The sequence below is a fragment of the Cryptomeria japonica genome, chromosome 6 (assembly GCF_030272615.1).
Source record: "Cryptomeria japonica chromosome 6, Sugi_1.0, whole genome shotgun sequence".
NCBI lineage: Eukaryota > Viridiplantae > Streptophyta > Pinopsida > Cupressales > Cupressaceae > Cryptomeria > Cryptomeria japonica.
In genome coordinates, this window is record NC_081410.1 from 294,467,831 (window position 1) to 294,487,835 (window position 20,005).

Genomic DNA, 20,005 nt, shown 5'->3' on the forward strand with positions numbered 1-20,005 from the left:
AGTGCTTATAACATTACATCTGACATGACTATCATGATCCTTTCGAAGAAAAGGTACACAATATATAATACCCGAAGGGGCGCGACACAACCGTCGCAACTCCATCTACCTACTCGTCGGCTAACGAATTGACCGTCGTAGCTCATTATTACCGATGACAACATAAACATAATATAACAACATAACATAATGATTATTCCCATCAACATCATCCCCCCCAAGAAAAGAAGTCGACTCCGACGACTTAATACAAAATAGAGATGAACGGCAGGAGCTACTGACGCCAGTCGGGCCTAGATCTTATACACTTCCTGCATCCTCGCCTGAAAAAACCTTTTCTGCTACCATCCGATGCTCAAGTGCGGATTTCACCAATATTGCTTCCTTTGCCATCACAGTCCTCCTGTGCCTAACCCAAACTTGTATGCAAAATAGAGATGAACGGCAGGAGCGACTGACGCCAGTCGGGCCCAGATCTTATACACTTCCTGCATCCTCGCCTGAAAAACCCTTTTCTACTACCATCCGATGCTCAAGTGCGGATTTCACCAATATTGCTTCCTTTGCCATCACAGTCCTCCTGTGCCTAACCCAAACTTGTCTGCAAAACACGTTTTGCAGACAAGTTTGGGTTAGGCACAGGAGGACTGTGATGGCAAAGGAAGCAATATTGGTGAAATCCGCACTTGAGCATCGGATGGTAGCAGAAAAGGGTTTTTCAGGCGAGGATGCAGGAAGTGTATAAGATCTGGGCCCGACTGGCGTCAGTAGCTCCTGCCGTTCATCTTTATTTTGTATTAAGTCGTCGGAGTCGACTTCTTTTCTTGGGGGGGATGATGTTGACGGGAATAATCATTATGTTTATGTTGTCGTCGGTAATAATGAGTTACAGCGGTCAGTTCGTTAGCCGACGGGTAGGTAGATGGAGTTGCGACGGTTGTGTCGTGCCCCTTCGGGTATTATATATTGTGTACCTTTTCTTCGAAAGGATCATGATAGTCGTGTCAGATGTAATGTTATAAGCACTTATTGTACATGGACTGTGGAATTAATATAGAGACTAGTTATTTAATGTATTTCCATTATGTTATGTGCATTTACTTTCTGCATTTAACCGTTTACCCGAGAGGGCAAACACCATCCTTTGTTGACAGGAAGAGGAAGTAAATCAAAGAGGCCCCCTACTTCTCCATCTTATAGCGATTTTCCTGATATTGTGGTAGAGAGCCACCCATTCTTGGACCCAATTAGTGAAGAACCTGTTATTGTGAAGAGAAGCAGGGGACCATTAGAGAGAGCATTTAAGAATGATGCTAGAGAGATTGCAGATCAATCCGTTGGAAGATGTCTATATGCAAACGGTTTGTCATTTAATGTGGTACGATCACCATATTGGCAAGATATGTTGAGAAAGGTAAATGAGGCTCCACAAGGGTACACAGGGCCAGGTTATGAGAAGGTGCATAGCACCTTACCAGCAAAGGAGGTAAAAAACATAGACAATGCATTGGCTCCCATTAGAAATTCATGGAAACAAACAGGGGTGTCCATCATTTCAAATGGATGTAAGGATACCAAAAATCGGCCATTAATTAATGTAATTGCAGTGTGCCCTAAAGGGGCAATGTTTCTGAAAGCTGTGGATTGTGAGGGACAGGTGAAGGATGCACAATTTATTGCTAACATCCTTATACAATGCATTCAGGATGTGGGACCTCAAAATGTTGTCCAAGTAATAACGGACAATGCAAAGAATTGTAGAGCTGCAGGTATGTTGATTGAGACATTGTTTGAACACATATTTTGGACACCTTGTGCTGTCCACTCTCTCAACCTCATGCTACAAAAGATAGGCAGGAAAATAGATTGGATCAAACAAATTTATGTTGAAGCTGAAGAGATCCAAATGTTCATCACAAACCATAACATGTCACAGGCCATTTTCAGATCATTTTCACAGTTGGAGTTGCTAAAGGTAATTGAAACACTTCAATTTTTAAAATCTACATTTCACTTTGATGGTTACTTAATTTTTATTTTTTTATCATGTCTTCTTTGTATTCTAATTTTTATTTTTAATTTTTGAATAGGTTGCCGAGACCCGATTTGCATCCAACACAATCGTCTTGAGGCGACTTGTGAAGGTGCGACAGCCACTTGCTAGCATGGTAATTAGTCCAAGTTGGTCCCTATGGAGGCAATCCAATACTAAAAGGGCAGCAAATGTAAAGCGCATGATCCTAGATGACACTTGGTGGGATCGAGTGGAATATCTTTTGAGTTTCACTGAGCCCATCATGAGTATGATCCGTTATACTGACATGGATCACCCATGTTTGGGAGAGGTATATGATGGCATTGACTTGATGATTGAGAAAATGAAAGCCATCATCAATGCAAAAGAGCAAGATCCCGAAGAAACTTTCTTCAAAGAGGTTCAATCAATTTGTGTTGAGCGGTGGAACAAAATGACCACCCCACTACATCTTCTTGCATTTGCATTGACTCCCAAATTTTATAGTGATGAAATGCTTGCTAAGCCATCAAGGGTACCACCATATAGAGATTCAGAAGTCAATGAAGGGTGTAGGACAGCACTTACTAAACTCTTCCCAGATTCTGAAATGGAGGATTTAATGACAAGTGAGTTTGCTGATTTTGTAGCCTCCAATGGTCAAAGTGTTTCCGCTCTCCGTGACAAGTATAAAAAGGATTCTCATGCTTGGTGGTACCTCAATGGCCATACATCACCAAACCTTCAAACTCTTGCAATCAAAGTTTTATCGCAAGTAAGTTTCTTAATTTTTATTGCTCTCTAAATTTAGATTTTTTACTATTTTATAATTGTCACCCTCTCACTTTGTGTCAATTATTCAATAGGTTGCTAGTTCCTCTTCATCTGAGCGAAATTGAAGCACATACTCCTTTATCCACTCAGTGAAATGCAACCGACTGGCAGCAAGTAAGGCAGAAGAGCTTGTTTATGTGCATTCAAACTTGCGCCTTCTTACTCATAAACAAAATGAGTATAAGGATGGGAGCACAAAGTTTTGGGATGTAGATCCAGAGCGAACTGATTTGGATTTTTCAGTTGCCACACAATCTTTACTTTCTGGGGAGTCTGATAGCCAATGTGCTACTAGTGCAAGTGGCAGTGAGGCTGCATGTGGTTCCAGTACTCTACCTACATCATCTAATGTCAATGATGATGTTGATCTTGATCTTCCTAGTGACCCATATGATGCTATTGCTGATTATTAGTTGTGTTATTTTATTGTTGAACGGTTGAGCCAGTGAACAATGAATTCGATATCTATCATAACATTCAAAGTTTGACAAATGGATATTTCATATTAGATTAGACTTATAGTACATTTGTAATTTTGTTATAGACTTATAGTTATATCAATATGAATCATATATGATAGTTCCAAGTTTTGTTTAGCATATGGATGATATGTGGGATTCTAAATTTAATTTTTGTTTCTACTTATTAGAGTGTATATATGTATATATTTATGATTTTTACATTTTTTTGTACGGACGTACCCAACCCCCCCCCCAAAAAATTGTCGTACCAGCGTACCGTACCCACGTACCCGTACCGGCAACTTAGCTTTTAGGGTTTCTATGATTTCACCTTATTATTTATAATAAAATACAAGTCTTCCTTTAAAAATTGACCCCTTAGGCATTATATTTTATTATTATAAGGTTTTCCCCTTGTTATTACAACATTTTATGCCTCAAATGCCTAGGAAAAAGGGGGCCAACTTATTATAAATTATATTTATTATAAAGTGATTATAATATCACTTTAATATAATTTATTTATATCCATAACTTAGGAAATATTAAAATAGTTCCTTATTTATTCATAAAATGCAATCCGGGACTCAGATCTGAATTTCCTCTGAAGCACTATGGTCATCGATGCCACTTGAGTCTTGCAGGCTAACTGGCAGCTCCCCCTAAAAAATAGGAACCTCACTCCAAACTCCAGAAAGTGCTCAAAAGGCTCATGCTCTACTCCGTGGTCCCTTGCGTAGTCATCTAGCCAACTGCCAGTTCTCTCTAAAAATAGGAGACTTCCCTAAAAAGTAGGAACTGTCGTGTAAATGCTCAAAATGGCTCATAGAGCCCTTGCAAATCTCTATGCCCCTCAGAATGAGTCCCCTAACCATCTGGTTGACCTACGGGAACTCGAGTGTTAGGTCAAGCCTCTGCTATCTCCTGTCGCCTAGAAAGGGGACATTACACTTCCCAACTCAAAGTATCCCCTCAAAACCCTTTAGAAACACCATTGAAAGATCAAACATCATTGTCAAACTTGAAACAATTTAAAATACATCAAAGGAATCCATTTTCGAAACCAAATTGTAAAAACTTCACTTGCAAGTATAACTGTATCTTCTAGATGAAATCAGCATACCCAACTAGGAGGGTTTTTTGTCCTTAAAAAAAAAAAAGGCTCAAATCTCCTTATTAGAGAAAAAGCAAATATGAGAAATGGTAACTGTTTTCTCTTCATAGATCCTCCTTTTATAAGTTTTCTTGGTGAATAAAATATTATTTTTTTCCTTTTATTTTTTCTGCATAGCCACTTTTTAATATTTAAAAATCATTTCGAAGTGTGCAAAAAAACTAAAAAAATTTGTCCCCTTGAGCCTAATGCCTCCTTTTTGGACAGCTTAAAGTTACTTTTTCATTTCTTAAACAATTAAAATAAGCTGTCAATTTGAAAGTAAAAGAAATATTACTTTTGACAATTTAACTATTTAATTTACTTTTCCCGTTTCAATGCCCAATTAGCTGATGGAAAATAAGCTAATGACCATAAATTTTCTTACGTGTGAGAAGGGGACATTACGCCCCCCCTTCCCCAAATTTGCTTGTCTCCAAGCAATTGCAAATTAGGATGCTCCATAATTTGCTGCCCTTCCCATGTAGCATCCTCAATTGGAAGATCTCTCCATTTCATCATATATTCCTTTATGGTCATGTTTCTCAACTTCCACTCTTTGCCCCGAGAATCAAAACGAGCCTTCTCTCTTCATCCAAGGGAGGTACCTCAACAGAAGCAACTACATTGTGACCCAATGCCTTCTCAACACATGAAACATGGAATATATTACACACTTTACTACCATCTAGTAGCTCCAATTCATAAGTCACTTCCCCAACTCTTCGTATGGCCCTGAATGGACCATAGAATCATGACTTAAGCTTCTTAGCACCACTCTTTTTAAGTGTAGACTATTTGTAGGGATGCAACCTCAAATATACCATATCATTTACCTCAAATGAGTGCTCAACTCTATGCTGATCAGCATACAACTTTTGTTGAGTTTAAGCATGTTGGAGGTTGTCTTTTAGTGATTTTATGACATCTTGGCTTTGTTGCAATAAATCTTTGGCCGTTGAAACTTTTCTGTCACAAAAGAATAGGCCAATGAAGCTAGGAGCTTCATTTCCATACAATGCCATAAATGATGACATTTAATAGACAAGATAAGATGTATAACAATATTCTCTAATATGAAGCTATTTTATCCAAGTTTTCTGCTGCCCTAAACCATAACTTCTTAGATATACTTCCACCCACTTATTGACAATTTTGGTTTGCTCATCTGTTTGTGGGTGACAACTGTCTTGAAAGTGAGTTCTATCCCATCTATTTGAACAACTCTTGCCAAAACAAGCTTAGGAACCTATTGTCACAATCACTTACAATGTTCTATGGCAACTTTGTGCAATTTTAATAGTTTTTTGAAGAATAAATCAGTAACCTATGAAGCTTTCAAGCTCTAAAAAATTGTTAAAAAGTATGCAAATTTTGTTCATCTGTCAACAACATATATGCAATCTTTACCTTGCAGCTTAGGCAACCTGGTGATGAAGTCTATAGAGATACTTTCCCACTTTTTATTGGGAATAGGCAATGGTTGCAACACACCAATAGGAAAGGTGTGTTCATTTTGTTGTGTTGATATATTTCACATACTCTACTATGCTTAAGGACACACTCTACCTATATGTCTTGAAGTATCCTTGGTGACTACGCAAGGGAGCATCATGAAAGGTCCTCAAAACCTTCTCTTTCAACTTATATTCGGGTACCAAGAAAATTCTTTTCTTATACGGAATCAACTCATTCAACACTTCGTACTTATTATATTGTAAGGTAGCATCCAAAATATTAGTGGCAAAGAAGTTTTTTTTTTTCATATTCAACAAAAAGTTGATCCTTCCAATCAGCAGTTATCTACACTGTAGAACTCAAATATGGCCTTCTTGACAATGCATCAGCCACAACATTCTTCTTCCCTTTGATGACATATTTAATGTCGAAATCGTAAGCTTGTAGCTTACCCACTTCGATTGTCTCTCATTAAGATCCTTTTGATTAAGAAAATATTTCAAACTGTTATGATCGGTTTTGGCAACAAACTTACTTCCAAGTACTGTCTGAACTTAGCCAAAGAATGTGTAATGGCTAGCGTTTTCTAATCATAGATGGAGTAGCTTCTTTCCAATCCTCTCAACTTTCTTCTTTCAAAGACAATTGGATTCTTATTCTGCATCAGCACAACAACAATTCCTTCCCCGAAAGCATCACATTAAAGCTCTAAAGGCTTTGTGAAGTTTGTTATGGCCAAAACAAGACGAGAACTCATCACTTTCTTGAGCTGATAAAAAAATTGTTGTTCTGAATCAGATCATGAAAGTGCTTCCTTTTTGTCAAATCAATAAAAGGAAACAGCCAACTATTAAAGGCCCTTTAAAAACTTCCTATAGAAGCTGCATAAACCAAAGAAACCTCTCGAATGAGTGAAAGCCTTTCTAGGTGGCGAATCCAAGATGGATTGAATCATTTCTTGATAAACTTTGACACCCTTGGAGCTGATCACATGCACCACATACAACATTTTTCTCATAGCAAACTAACAATTGGATTCTTTAGCAAACAAAGATTGGGCCTCCAAAATTCTATAATATCCCCAACAATTTTTTTTTGAAATTTTAACAATTACAAGCACCACAAGCACTCGTTAGGGTTAGAAAATGATAACCAAAACACTGCATAATGTAACCGTTCCACTTTCTGATCACCAAGAGCCCAAACTGGGAGGGTGAGAGCATACAGTGACAAGGGATCGTTAGATGCAATGAGATGCTGATTACAATACTGGGCAGCAAGCCAGCCCCTCCCGCTTATACAAAGGGTTATGGAAAATCCTAAAATCACTTGGCCGTAAACCAGCCAAGGACAATACAAACAACTGAAATGAGCAATCACTCTAACACTTATGCAGCGGGAGGACGAAAATGAAGATTACTATCAACTCGACCGGTTATTCAGCAGGAGGACATTATTACAAACAAAGATAGGCGGCATTGTCAGCCTCTTCTACTTATGCAATGGGAAATACAGATAAGTTGCAACAAGAATGATTGATTAGTACTACTGAAACAATCTTACGAAATTGAGATAAAGGATTAGAGAAGATGTTTAATGCTGATCCCAAGCAAAATACTTCCAAAATCACACAACAAAAAAACACTACTGCTGTTCTAATTCTGCAAGCTAGAAACACATTGTCCGGCCACTACTGGAAACACCAAAACACTCATAACTTTGCCAAAACTATCCGGAATCAAATCAAATCAAATGCAAATGACTAATATAACATAGGCGACCAATCCAATACCTCAAACTTGCAACTTGGAAACCTCAAATGTGATGCACGCATCCCAAGGTAATTCTGAAAATGGCACTACAACTGCAGAATTCGATTTGCAACCAAAAAATAGAATGACCACCAAAAGCCACGCCAAGATAGAATGACTGTCTTCCCACTACGCTTCCAAAGAGCCAATACCCAGAATGATGCCCTCAACACACAAGCAACTATAAATAAAACTCACTTCCAATCAAAAACGCACTAGCAACACCAAAAACACAGCAGCTAGAAACTCCAAAACACACACTGAAACTGAATCAAGCACTCCAAAAATGTCACCCAAAATCAACTATCCAGCTAGGTACTTTGTCTCAAGTACGAAACTGAAGCAACTAGGAAGCTCTTCCAACTTCGAAGTTCAGTCACTCACCATTCCGGCAACATAACGGTTTAAATTCTCAAGATGACCAAATGAGGAGCCCATCCCTTGTATTTATAGATTTTGAAACTCAAATTCACCTGAAATGGCACCCAAATTACCTTACATTCATTTGCATTTCATTTCACATGCCCCTCCGAGTATGGCGTCCACTTCCACACTCCCTAGTCGAACTTTTCCCAAGGAAAAATTGCCAAGTTATAATATCAACATTGCACAAGATAAACAACTTCATTTTTGACGCCAACAACTTAGGGAAATAACTTGTGACTTAGGATAAATAATATAATGTTCTCCTTCCTAAGTCATTCCTGAAAAGTATAATTAGTCGAAATAATTAAATATTAAACTTTAGAATAAAGTAATAATATTTAATTAGTAATTAAAAATCAACCACTGATTGTTGCCAAATCGACCATGTGAACGAAGGTGCAAAAAAACACTAATTTGAACTGGATTGGAGCTTTGCTCAAGACTGCCAAAATTAGCATTGCCTGAACTAACACTTACTAAAAATAGTAAGTCATGAAAACACCTCTGAAAGACATGCTTGTCAGACCTTGTGAGAGAGCTCGAAAAACCCAGAAAAACTATACTATCCAGTCAGCCCAACACCCACTTAGTAAAAATAGTAAGTTCAGACATCTCCAAGTTCAGACATCTCCTTAGAATTGAATGCATGTTATACCACCATGAAATTCACTAAAATCCCAGAAGGAATCCATGAACAACAATGTAGAATTCCCACCGGACAATCCTCAAATGGCTCGTGCAAAGCTCCACAAAAATAGGAAACCCTAATTCTCCATTCCAATCAGCCTACAGGCCTCCGAAATAGGCCAATGGACCACTGATTACCCCTCACTGAAAAGAGGATATTACAAATTCCCAATACCTCATCTAAGTGTCTCAAGTGCTCTTCCCAAGTCTTATTGTAGATTAAGATGTCATCAAAGAAGACCAAATTTTTTCTAAGTTGCTAATTGAAGACTTGTTCCATACAAAATTGGAATGTTGTTCATGCATTAGTCAAATAGAAAGACATGACTAAGAACTTATAGTACTCAAAGTGACATTGAAATGTTGTTTTTGGATGAAGTTTATTTTGGAGAAATAAATTGCACTATGTAACTCATCAATAAGTTCGTCAATTCTTGGAATTGTAAACTGATTCTTGATGGTCTTCTTGTTTAGTGCCTGATAATCTAAGGACATGTGCATGGTACCATCCCCCTTCACCAAGACCACAGAAGATGCAAAGGGACTTTTGTTAGGACGAATGTATCTCATCTCAAGGAGCTTGTTATTCTTGATGGTCTTCTTGTTTAGTGCCTGATAATCTAAGGACATGTGCATGGTACCATCCCCCTTCACCAGGACCACAGAAGATGCAAAGGGACTTTTGTTAGGACGAATGTATCTCATCTCAAGGAGCTTGTTAATGGTTATTCCATAGTTTGAAGACTCCCAAAATACCTTGTAAAACTCTACAAACTGTTGAGTCCCTAAGCTGTGTTAAAATTAGAACCAAAATGATGAACTCAGAAAACTGAAACTAAAAATCACACAAGCACACAAAATATTATCCTGGGAAAACCCTCCACCTGAGGGTGAAAAGCCCAGCCACACTAAAATGTACTTTATTGAATGCACAAAATTAATACAATGAGCTGAAGAGATTGCTCAATGAAGAATATTGATCAAAAACTCTGCTACCAAATAAACAGATTCATATATATATATATATATTTTCGACTTCAGAACTTCACATGCGAACTAGAAACTATTTGCAACATACTCATAGAATAAGACAAAGCACGGAAAAGATTTTTTTGAGTCACTGAAGAGAAAAACTAATCACTCGCATTGATAAAAACACATACGCATATATAGAAAATATCTTCCATAAGGACTTCATCAACGCTCGAAACAAACAGCTAGCTTCATAACGGAAATAGCAAGACTCGATGAATATTACTTGGCGGTGGAGATGAAAGTTCAAAAGGCACCGAAACATATTGGCAGTTACATAAAACATCGTTCCACGCTCCGCCATCGATAGGAGCGGATAATGAAGACACCATCGTATCACAAACAGATGGAAAACGGTAGAGAATGAAAACGCTCCAGCAAGGACGAAGCTCTCAGAATACAACCGTCGGAGATAGTATACATAAGAGAACAATACATATACAACTTCCTTTGAAGCAAAGAAGAAATCCATAGAGTCAACCGCATGAGCCAAAATGGTCGAACAGAAAATACGAACTGGAAATGTAAAACAAGACGAAGAATTACATCCAACGCAGGTAGAGAATGAAGTCTCCTGAAGCTACTATCATTAACACTCCTTCTTAGCAAAGGAGATATCATTTACCGATTTTCAAGTCATGGAGTCTGTCAACATGACAAGCACAATGGCTACGCCCATTTGTGTAAATAGAAAACAAAACTTTATCACGGATTCTCTCAACGTGATAACATCATGGAGTCACTGAACATGATGTTCACCATGGGTACACCCATGAGTGAAATAAACACAAGCTCTCATCATGGAGTCACTCAACGTGATATTATCATGGGGTCTCTCAACATGACATCCACTATGGCTAGTCCCATGAGTGGAAAGAGCAACAAGGGCTTTCACCTCAAATTTCTCCATCATAGAGAAAAATGCATTACAACATAAAATGAGAATCACAAGGGCTTTCACCTCAGATTTCTCCATCACAGAGAAAAATGCATTACAACATAAAATGAGAATCACTGAAGCTGTGACACTCTCTCAGCAAGAGCATTATTTTCCACAATGTCAAGCTTGTCTTTAAAATACGAAAACTTCACTCTAGCAAGTGGCTTGGTGACAATGTCAACTGTCTGCTCATCTGTGCAAATGTACTTGAGCTCAACTGCTTTCCTTTGAACCATATCTCTTAAATAATGATACTTGAATCTCCACATGCTTGGATCTATCATGAAAAACAGGATTAACTGAAAGCTTTACACAACTTTTGTTGTCACAAAGAATCACAGTTGGTTCCAAAGGCTGCCCAAACAGTCCTGCAAGAAGCTTTCGAAGCCACATTGCTTCTCGTGCTGCTACACAAGCTGCAACATATTCAACTTCTATTGTACTTTGAGCCACACATGATTGCTTCATACTGCACCAGGAAATCATAGCTGAACCTAAGATGAAACAATAATCGGAAGTGCTCTTCCTGTCAGGCACACATCATGCCCAATCTGAATCAGAAAAACCTTGCAATTTCAGACCTTCACAGGAAGTATATTTCAGACCATATCCCACTATACCACGCACATATCTCAATATATGTTTAGCTGCAACAAAATGAATCTGTCTAGGCTCACACATGAACTGACTGAGAGTGTTAACAACATAACATATATCAGGCCTTGTATTGACTAAATACATCAATGATCCAATCAATTGCCTATACATAGTTGGATCAACTAAATTTGAACTAGCTGCAACCTCATGTAACTTTTTCAGATTTGCTTCCATGGGAGTTGCCATAGACTTGCAATCTAACATACCAAATCTTTTCAAAATGTCAATGGCATATTTCCCTTGACTCGGGATAACCTCATTTGATCTTTGCCACACTTCTAAACCAATAAATTAATGCATAAGACCGAGATCTTTCATCTCGAATTCCGAAGCTAACTCTTCCTTACATTTAGAAATAGGATCATCCTCTCCAGTAAGAAATAAATCAACATGAAAAACTAAAATTAATGCTTTATCATCAATTACCTTGAAGTAGATATTTGGATCTGCATCATTTTTGAGGAAATCCAAGCTCAGTAAATAATGATCATTTCTTTCATACGATGCACGGAGAGCTTGCTTAAGGCCATACAAAGCCTTTTTCAATCTGCATACATGTGATTCTTTCTCATGAATCACAAAACCATTTGGCTGCTCAATAAATACCTCTTCTTCAATTACACCATTCAAGAATGTTGTCTTTACATCCATCTGATGAAGTTTCCATCCTTTAACTGCTGCAATAGCAATGATAGTTCTGATTGAAGTGTACCGAGCTACAGGAGCAAAAGTCTCCTCATAGTCTATACCTTCCTTTTGAGAAAACCCTCTAGCTACGAATCTTGCTTTGTGTTTTTCAACACTTCCATTAGCTGCATGTTTAATTTTGAACAACCACTTAGAAGAAACAATAGATTTACCTTGAGGTCTAGGAACAATATCCCAAACGTCATTCTTGATGATGGATTGATATTCTTCCAACATTGCATCTCTCCATACTTGCTGTTTTGAAGGTACTTAAAAACTTGAAGGCTCATATTCAATAATATGACTCATTAAAGCAACATATCTTGCAAATTTATGAGGTCTCTTACTTTCTCTGAAGGTACCACGAGGGGCTGAATACTTTTCATACTCTTGCATAGTATGCCTGGCCCACAAAGGTCTCTTCTTGTCACATGAAACATTACTTGGTTCAGCAGAGGTATCTATAGGATCAACAGGATCAATAGGATCTTCTAATTTAGGAGTCTCCCTCTGAATCTCAGAAGGGGAATTAGGGGCAGCAGTATCTATATCTTGAGAAATCTCATGATCTTCTCTATCAATTTCGATAGGAGTCCCTTTAGATCTTTTGCAAGCTACATCTTCTTCAAATGAAACATCTCTACTGATTTCAATCTGCTTTTGACCCGAAATATAGACTCTGTAAGTTTCAGAAGATTCACTGTAACCAACAAAAGTTCCCTTCTTACCCAAAGGTTCTAACTTAGACCTTTTATCCTTAGGTACATGAATGTAAACTGGACAGCAAATTTTTTGAGATGAATAACTTCTGGTTTAATACCTGAGTATGCTTTCCTCAGGAGTCATATTCTCTAGAATTTGATGTGAACTACGATTCTGAATATAAACAGTTGTCTTGCAAGCTTCTGCCCAAAGAAAGATTTGAAGGCCTTGATCATGGATCATGGCTTTCACTGCCTCAACAATAGACATAAAACCCCCTCTTAATCCAAGCTTCAATACAAATTTTTTGAAACAAACCAGAAGTATATTCACCCCCATTGTCAGATCTTAAAACTTTGATCCTCTTATCAGACAAATTCTCTACTTGAGCTTTTGAACTCTTTAAATCTAGACAACACTTCATCAGATTCTTTAGATTTCAGAAAGTAAATCCATGTCTTACGAGAAAAGTCATCAATGAAAGTAACATAGTACCAAAAACCACTTAAAGAAGCAACAGACATAGGACCACACAAGTCAGAATGAATCAGCTCTAGAATTTCTTTTGCTCTACTTTCACTAGAGTGAAAAGGACTTTTAATGTTCTTACCTAGAGCACATCCTTTGCAGACACCATCATGATCTTTATTAAGCTTAGGAAGACCAATAACGATCTTTTCCATGGAGGAAAGAGTTCTGAAATTTAGATGAGCAAATCTTTTATGCCACAGCTCATTAGAAGTCATGGATTTATGTGCTAAGGCATGAATAGGGTGAGCTGAAATTCTATATAGGCTATCATAACAGACACCAATTTCACGAGCTGTTTTGATGCTAGTGTTCTTCTTCCACGCAAGAACTTTGCCTTCAACAAATGCAACTTGATATCCTTTATCTTCCAACGCTGAAATAGAAATCAGATTTCTCTTGATTCCAGGAACAAATAGCACATCACTTAGATGAAGAGGAATTCCTGAATCTAAATGAAAGGAAGTGGTTCCAACTCCTTTCACAGAATAACAAGCATCATCATCAATGATAACATGCAAATGAGAATCCTTTTCTATCAGATTAGAGAGATGCTCATGATATCCAGTAATATGGCGTGAAGCTCCACTATCAATCAGCCAAGTATTACTATCAAAGGCAACATTACTCGAAAGAGCAGAAATAAATAAGAAACTTTTTGAATTTTCACTTGATTCTCTATGAGGAGAAGCATTTTAAACATTTGTGGCAGCAGCTTGATGCTTGGGTCTCGAAGCACATTCTCTAGCAAAGTGACCAAACTTGTCACATTTGAAACATTGAACTCTAGAGAGATCCTTTCTCTCCTTAGATTTAGGAGCTGAATCAAAATTCCTATCTCTGTTCCTCTTAAAGTTTCCTTTCCTTCCTTTTCTTTTGGAAGTATGGGCAACAAGAACATGATCTTCTTCATGGTGAGATTTTCGCCCAATTCCTCTTGCCTCCAATTTGCATTCCTCTTGAATGCAATCAACTCTCAATCGTTCAAACTTGGGTAGTTCATTTCTTCCACTAATACCTTGAATGAAAGATTCCCCCGAGTGAGGAAGGCCATTCATGGCCAGCATAACCAGGTCTTTATCCTCAATAGAATCTTCAATAGCATTGAGTTGATCCTTCAATTTTGTAATCATAATAAAGAAAGAAAAAACAGATTCACCTCTAGCCATTTTAATATGAAGGAGTTGACGTCACAAAGCTAGAGCTCTACTAGTGCTATTGAATTCATATAAGCTTTGGAGGCTCTCAAACATCTCTTTGGCTGAACCCAGCATGGATATAACAGGTACTAGATGATCCTTAACAAAATCAATAAGTATCTTTCTTGCCATGAAATTATTCTTTCTCCATTGTGCTTTCTCATAATCATTAGAAGGTTCATCTACAACAGACTTCATGTAGTTGAGAAGATCATTCTCTTCAAGCACAATGAGGATTCTGAATTTCCATGAGGTATAATTAGCTGCACCATCCAACCTGTCTTCAACTTTGAGTCCATTTACCATTGCTGAAAACTTGAAATAAACAAGCTATAAGCTAAAGCAAGAAATATTTCAAAGTGAAACAATCTGGTTCTGGATCTTTTCTTTAGACCTGCTCTGATACCATGTTAAAATTAGAACCAGAAAGATGAACTCAGAAAACTGAAACTAAAAATCACACAAGTACACAAAATACTATCCTGGGAAAACCCTCCACCTAAGGGTGAAAAACCTAGTCACACTAAAATGCACTTTATTGAATACACAAAATTAATACAATGAGATGAAGAGATCGCTCAATGAAGAATATTGATCAAAAACTCTGCTACCAAATAAACAGATGCATATAGGATATATATATTTTGACTTCAGAACTTCATGTGCGAACCGGAAACTATTCTCAACATACTCATAGAATAAGACAAGGCACGAAAATTATTTTTTTAAGAGTCGCTGAAGAGAAAAACCAATCACCCGCATTGATAAAAACACATACGCATATATAGAAAATGTCTTCCGTAAGGACTTCATCAATGCTCGAAACAAACAGCTAGCTTCATAACGGAAATAGCAAGACTCGATGAATATTACTTGGCAAAGGAGATAGAAGTTCAAAAGGCACCGAAACATATTGGCAGTTACATAAAACATCATTCCACACTCCGCCACTGACAGGAGCCGATAATGAAGACACCATCGTATCACAAACAGATGGAAAACGGTAGAGAATGAAAACGCTCCAGCAAGGACGAAGCTCTCAGAATACAACCACCGGAGATAGTATACATAAGAGAACGATACATATACAACTTCCTTTCAAGCAAAGAAGAAATCCATAGAATCAACCGCACAACCCAAAATGGTCGAACAAAAAAGACGAACTGGAAATGTAAAACAATAAGAAGAATTACATCCAACATAGGTAGAGAATGAAGTCTCCTGAAGCTACTATCATTAACAAGCTGGTCGAGCCAAGTTGACCAAACTCCCACGTCGAGTTCGACTGAATTTTGGAGAGTACTTGGCTGAGTCTTGCTCCAAGATTCTTCAAGTCTTAGGCTCGAACTCTAGACTCTTGAGCTCAATCTCTTCTATCTGGAGCTTGGGAATAACAACTGCACTTTTTTAAGTGAAATTTTCACCTTTTTGGTAAATGTTTTTATCTTATTTGCCCATTTCACCTAGTGAAGAATCAACATAGTGTCATGCCCTTGCCAAACTAAGGATAGCAGCCATTAGTAACAAACAGATTGCAACTTTAATTAATAAAACCTAGGTGATGAAATAAATGATATTAGCGATTCCTTGTCAGGGGCCGACCAAGGCAAAGGAAATTTAAGGAGCGATCAAAATGATTTTTGAGGTCTTTGGGGCAGCAATTTCTAGAAGCATGCAAATAACAATCAATTAGGAGTTTCATTAGCAGCAAGTATAATGTTAAAAGAATTTTAGGCCAGCAATTAGGAGGGAGAGTTGTGATTCTTTCAAAAGGAAGAAATGATGAAGAGGTGTGACTCCTTCAATCTTGAAGATATAAAAGGGAGAACATCTCATTTGAGAAGGACATCCAATGGATTAAAGAAGGAAAATAATTTATTTTTCTCAAAAGGCAGAAATGAAGGGTGGCGACTCAATATTGTGAAAGGTGCTGACTCTTCCACCAATAAAATATAAAGGAGAGATCATTCCAAGGATTCAAGCATCACTTATCAATCATCAAATCAACAATCATTTGATCATCATTCACTGATATATCAAATCAATAATCATTCAATCATTACTCATGAATCCATCAAAGCAAATCATTTAGTCATCCATCAATCATCAATTGAGGAATTAAACAGACAATCACTCAATCATACAAACATCCATCATTTAAACATCAACTATTCAAGCATCAACCATCCTAGCATTAAACCATTCAAATATCAATCATTAAAACATCAATCGTTCGAGCATCAATTCCTTCAAGCATCATTTAAACACCAATTCATCATTTAAACACCCACTCATCATTCCTTCAAGAGATGTCATTAAACAGAAATTAAGCTATCAACAATAATCTAGCAAATACATCAAGATATCACTTTTGAATTCTAGGTAGTATTTACAAACTAGATGGGGTTTGGGCTCATGGGGTGAACTATGGTTTGGAGGGATGAGTTCTTTTCATACCTTTGACAAGCTAGGGATGGGGTTCTTAGTATTGTCACTGTTAAGTTAGCGATGGGGTCTTTTATTTCAGTAGATTTTCAAAGTACATTCAGATATATTGATCTGAAAATTATAATAAGTTCATGATATTCAACAAAGCCATTATCATCATAGTTTGAAGGATAACTATTACAAAAAATCAAGAAGTTCTATTTTCAGAACTATTTATAAAATTAGAAGTTGATTATTATAATAAAATTTCATCATTTTTGGTAAAATTATATTTATTAATTATTAATATAATGCGTTTCTCATCTTAAGTTGGAATTATTGTTTTAAGGCAAAAGTCGGAAATGTCCCAAAAAGGGACATTACACCTATCAAGAGACAATTTGAGAAGAGAATTTTTAAGTATTCAAAGTTTGATCGAATCATCACACAAAAGCAACAAAATTTGATTCAATGGAGGAAAACGAAAATACTTTTGATGAAACAATCTATCATCGTTTTGATATTGACTTACCTTCTAGCTCAAAGCTTGAAAAATTAAGTTACACTTGGAGTGGAAACACAAATATGTAGATTCTATTTGGTTGTTTTTTTTGCATTATGACATAATATCATATGTAAACAGTTAGAATGTTGTTATACATTTATTGTTTATAATTTTGTTGTATTACGGTGTATTGTTCGACTTCGACTTTGAAACTACGAAATTTCAAATTTTGAGAGTTTGAGGATCATATTACGTATAATGTTTGAATTATGACAAATTGATGGTCAAATTAGACTTTTATGTTCTCTAAATGCATTAAATTATTTTTTTGTGTAATGATGTTTTTCTTTTGCTGAGTCTGTGCTGGGTTTTTTGCCTAGTCCATGCTGATTCCCTACTCCGAGTCAAAATTTTGTCTATAGAATTATATCTCCATTTTCTTTAAAAACATATAACTATAATTCGTATTATTCAACCAGGGAAAGTGCTGAAAGGAAAACTTATGGTACGTTTTACATATCTTGCAGGCAGTCGAGTCAGGACTTCTGAAGATACTTTCAAAGATGGGCATCTCTTTGCTTTCAAGGTTAGCTCACCTCTGAACTGCTTGGTTTTTTTTTTCTGTTGTTTTCAGTGCTCCTTTGGCATAAGCATGGATCTCTCTATTCAGTCTATTATTTTTGTATGTGCGATCTTTTGAAATAAAAAAAGATGTTCCCGTGTTCTTAGGAGATAATATAGCAGAAATGACAACTATATTTAGATTCACAGGGTTTCTTGTGAATTATTTTCAGTTATTGTGGAGCACAAATTTTTGAGATATATGGACTAGGTAAAGAGGTGGTTGATTTATCATTTTGTGGAAGCGTCTCTCAAATTGGTGGCTTGAATCTTGATGAGGTAAAAAAAACTATGGCTCATTCTTTATAAGATTATTCTTTATTGATGAACGATGAATGGTGTCACTTGTTGGTTTGTGGGCTTTCTTAATTCACGCTGTATTTTGTTCTTTAGGTTTATCCCATGGCTGATTTATATGATTAATTTTTATTTATATACTATAACACATTTTAAAGGCATTGAAATGAAAAAAAACAGATTTTTTTTCTTCACTAAGCGAATTCCATGTGTGATTTAAATATATAAAACATTGTTCTAGTAGTGATTTCAAGAAAAGCATACTGAAAAATGTGGCCAAATTTTCTGTTTGATACTAATATCTATGCTCTTTTCACTTCCATCTAGTTTTGCCAAGTTCAGTAGTTTAATTTGGTTATGCATGGACAATGCTAGCTCAGTCCTGCCAATAGAATTTTTCTTGTCACAGCTCCATAGGTAATGTGACCATTTGCATCGTCTGTCTTAGCTTGTTTGACTACTTTCTGAATTCCATCTTCCATAATATACCTTTGTAGCACATAATTTGAGCTGATATAATTTAATTGCAATGAATTGGTTTTCAGCTAAGTTACTGGTTTCAGTTCAGTTATGCAGATATCACAAAAATAGATGTAGAAAATTTAAAATCATAAATATAACAAATGTATACATATTTTAGCATAAAAACAGAGATAACCACATAAAATACATATCAATAAACAAAACAACCTTACATTTTTTATAAGATCATATGTACCTCAATATTAAAAGTTGTAAGTCCCTTTTTTGTGACCCCACCTAGAGAACAAAAATTAAAAGGAAAACCCGTGACATTTTGAATTCCTAGTCCTCCCCTTTGGGTTAACTAATGCCCATGCTACATTTGAGTCTTGTATGAACCATACCTTCAAAAACAGCTTAGGAAGTTTTTGTTAATATTTTTTTATGATATCCTGATATATAGCAAAACATGGGAGGATCATCTTAAGCATATTGACGAAGGATTGGAAATTCTGGAATAAGAATCACTATATGCCAAAGCTTCAAAATGTGAATTTGGATTAAAGGAAATCCTATACCTAGGCCACAAAATCAGTGAACAAGGTGTAAGCGTTGATGAAGAAAAAATCAAGGCTATTAAGGAATGGCCTAGACCCAAAACCTTAACTCAGCTAAGAGGATTTGTGGGACTATGTAGTTATTATTGGAGGTTTGTGAAAGGATTCTCAAAGATTGCAGCTCCCCTCACAGACCTAACCAAAAAGGGAGTTTTTGGATGGAATGAACAAGCCCAACAAGCCTTTGACAGCCTCAAAATAGCAATGAGCACATGCCCTGTTTTGGCCATTCCCGACTTTGGCTTACCATTTGAACTATAATGTGATGCATTCGGATAAGGCATTGGTGCAGTCCTAATGCAGAACAAACACCTAATTGCTTTTCAAAGAAAGAAACTCACCATGACCGAAAGATTCTACTCCATATATGACAAGGAAATGTTGGCTATTATGCATGCTTTGGCAAAATGCAAGCAATACCTTGTTTGTGGGAAGTTCTTGGTCAAAACAGATCATAACAGCCTGCAGTTCTTCTTAAAACAAAGAG

At 36.7% G+C, this 20,005-nt stretch overlaps 2 protein-coding genes across 2 annotated transcripts in view; both read left to right on the plus strand.

Moving 5' to 3' along the window:
* Positions 1-20,005, plus strand: part of LOC131031686 (ferredoxin-dependent glutamate synthase, chloroplastic) — a 268,749-nt gene that overhangs the window by 172,939 nt on the left and 75,805 nt on the right. The window contains exons 15-16 of the mRNA XM_057962794.2: positions 18,049-18,107; positions 18,316-18,421. Coding sequence (XP_057818777.2) covers positions 18,049-18,107; positions 18,316-18,421 — 165 coding nt within the window. The remainder of the gene's footprint in view (positions 1-18,048; positions 18,108-18,315; positions 18,422-20,005) is intronic.
* Positions 1,582-3,332, plus strand: LOC131031702 (uncharacterized). Its single transcript, XM_057962795.2, has 2 exons — positions 1,582-2,789; positions 2,881-3,332. Exons 1-2 carry the CDS (start codon positions 2,166-2,168, stop codon positions 2,911-2,913), a joined length of 657 nt encoding a protein of 218 aa, XP_057818778.2. The 5' UTR covers positions 1,582-2,165; the 3' UTR covers positions 2,914-3,332.

What these genes read in the sequence shown, in the direction of transcription:
- LOC131031702 (XM_057962795.2), top strand. Translation starts at nt 2,166, where the DNA reads ATGGTAATTAGTCCAAGTTGGTCCCTATGGAGGCAATCCAATACTAAA. An exon ending in CAATCAAAGTTTTATCGCAA is followed by an intron (nt 2,790 to 2,880) that starts GTAAGTTTCTTA and finishes ATTATTCAATAG; the next exon opens with GTTGCTAGTTCCTCTTCATC.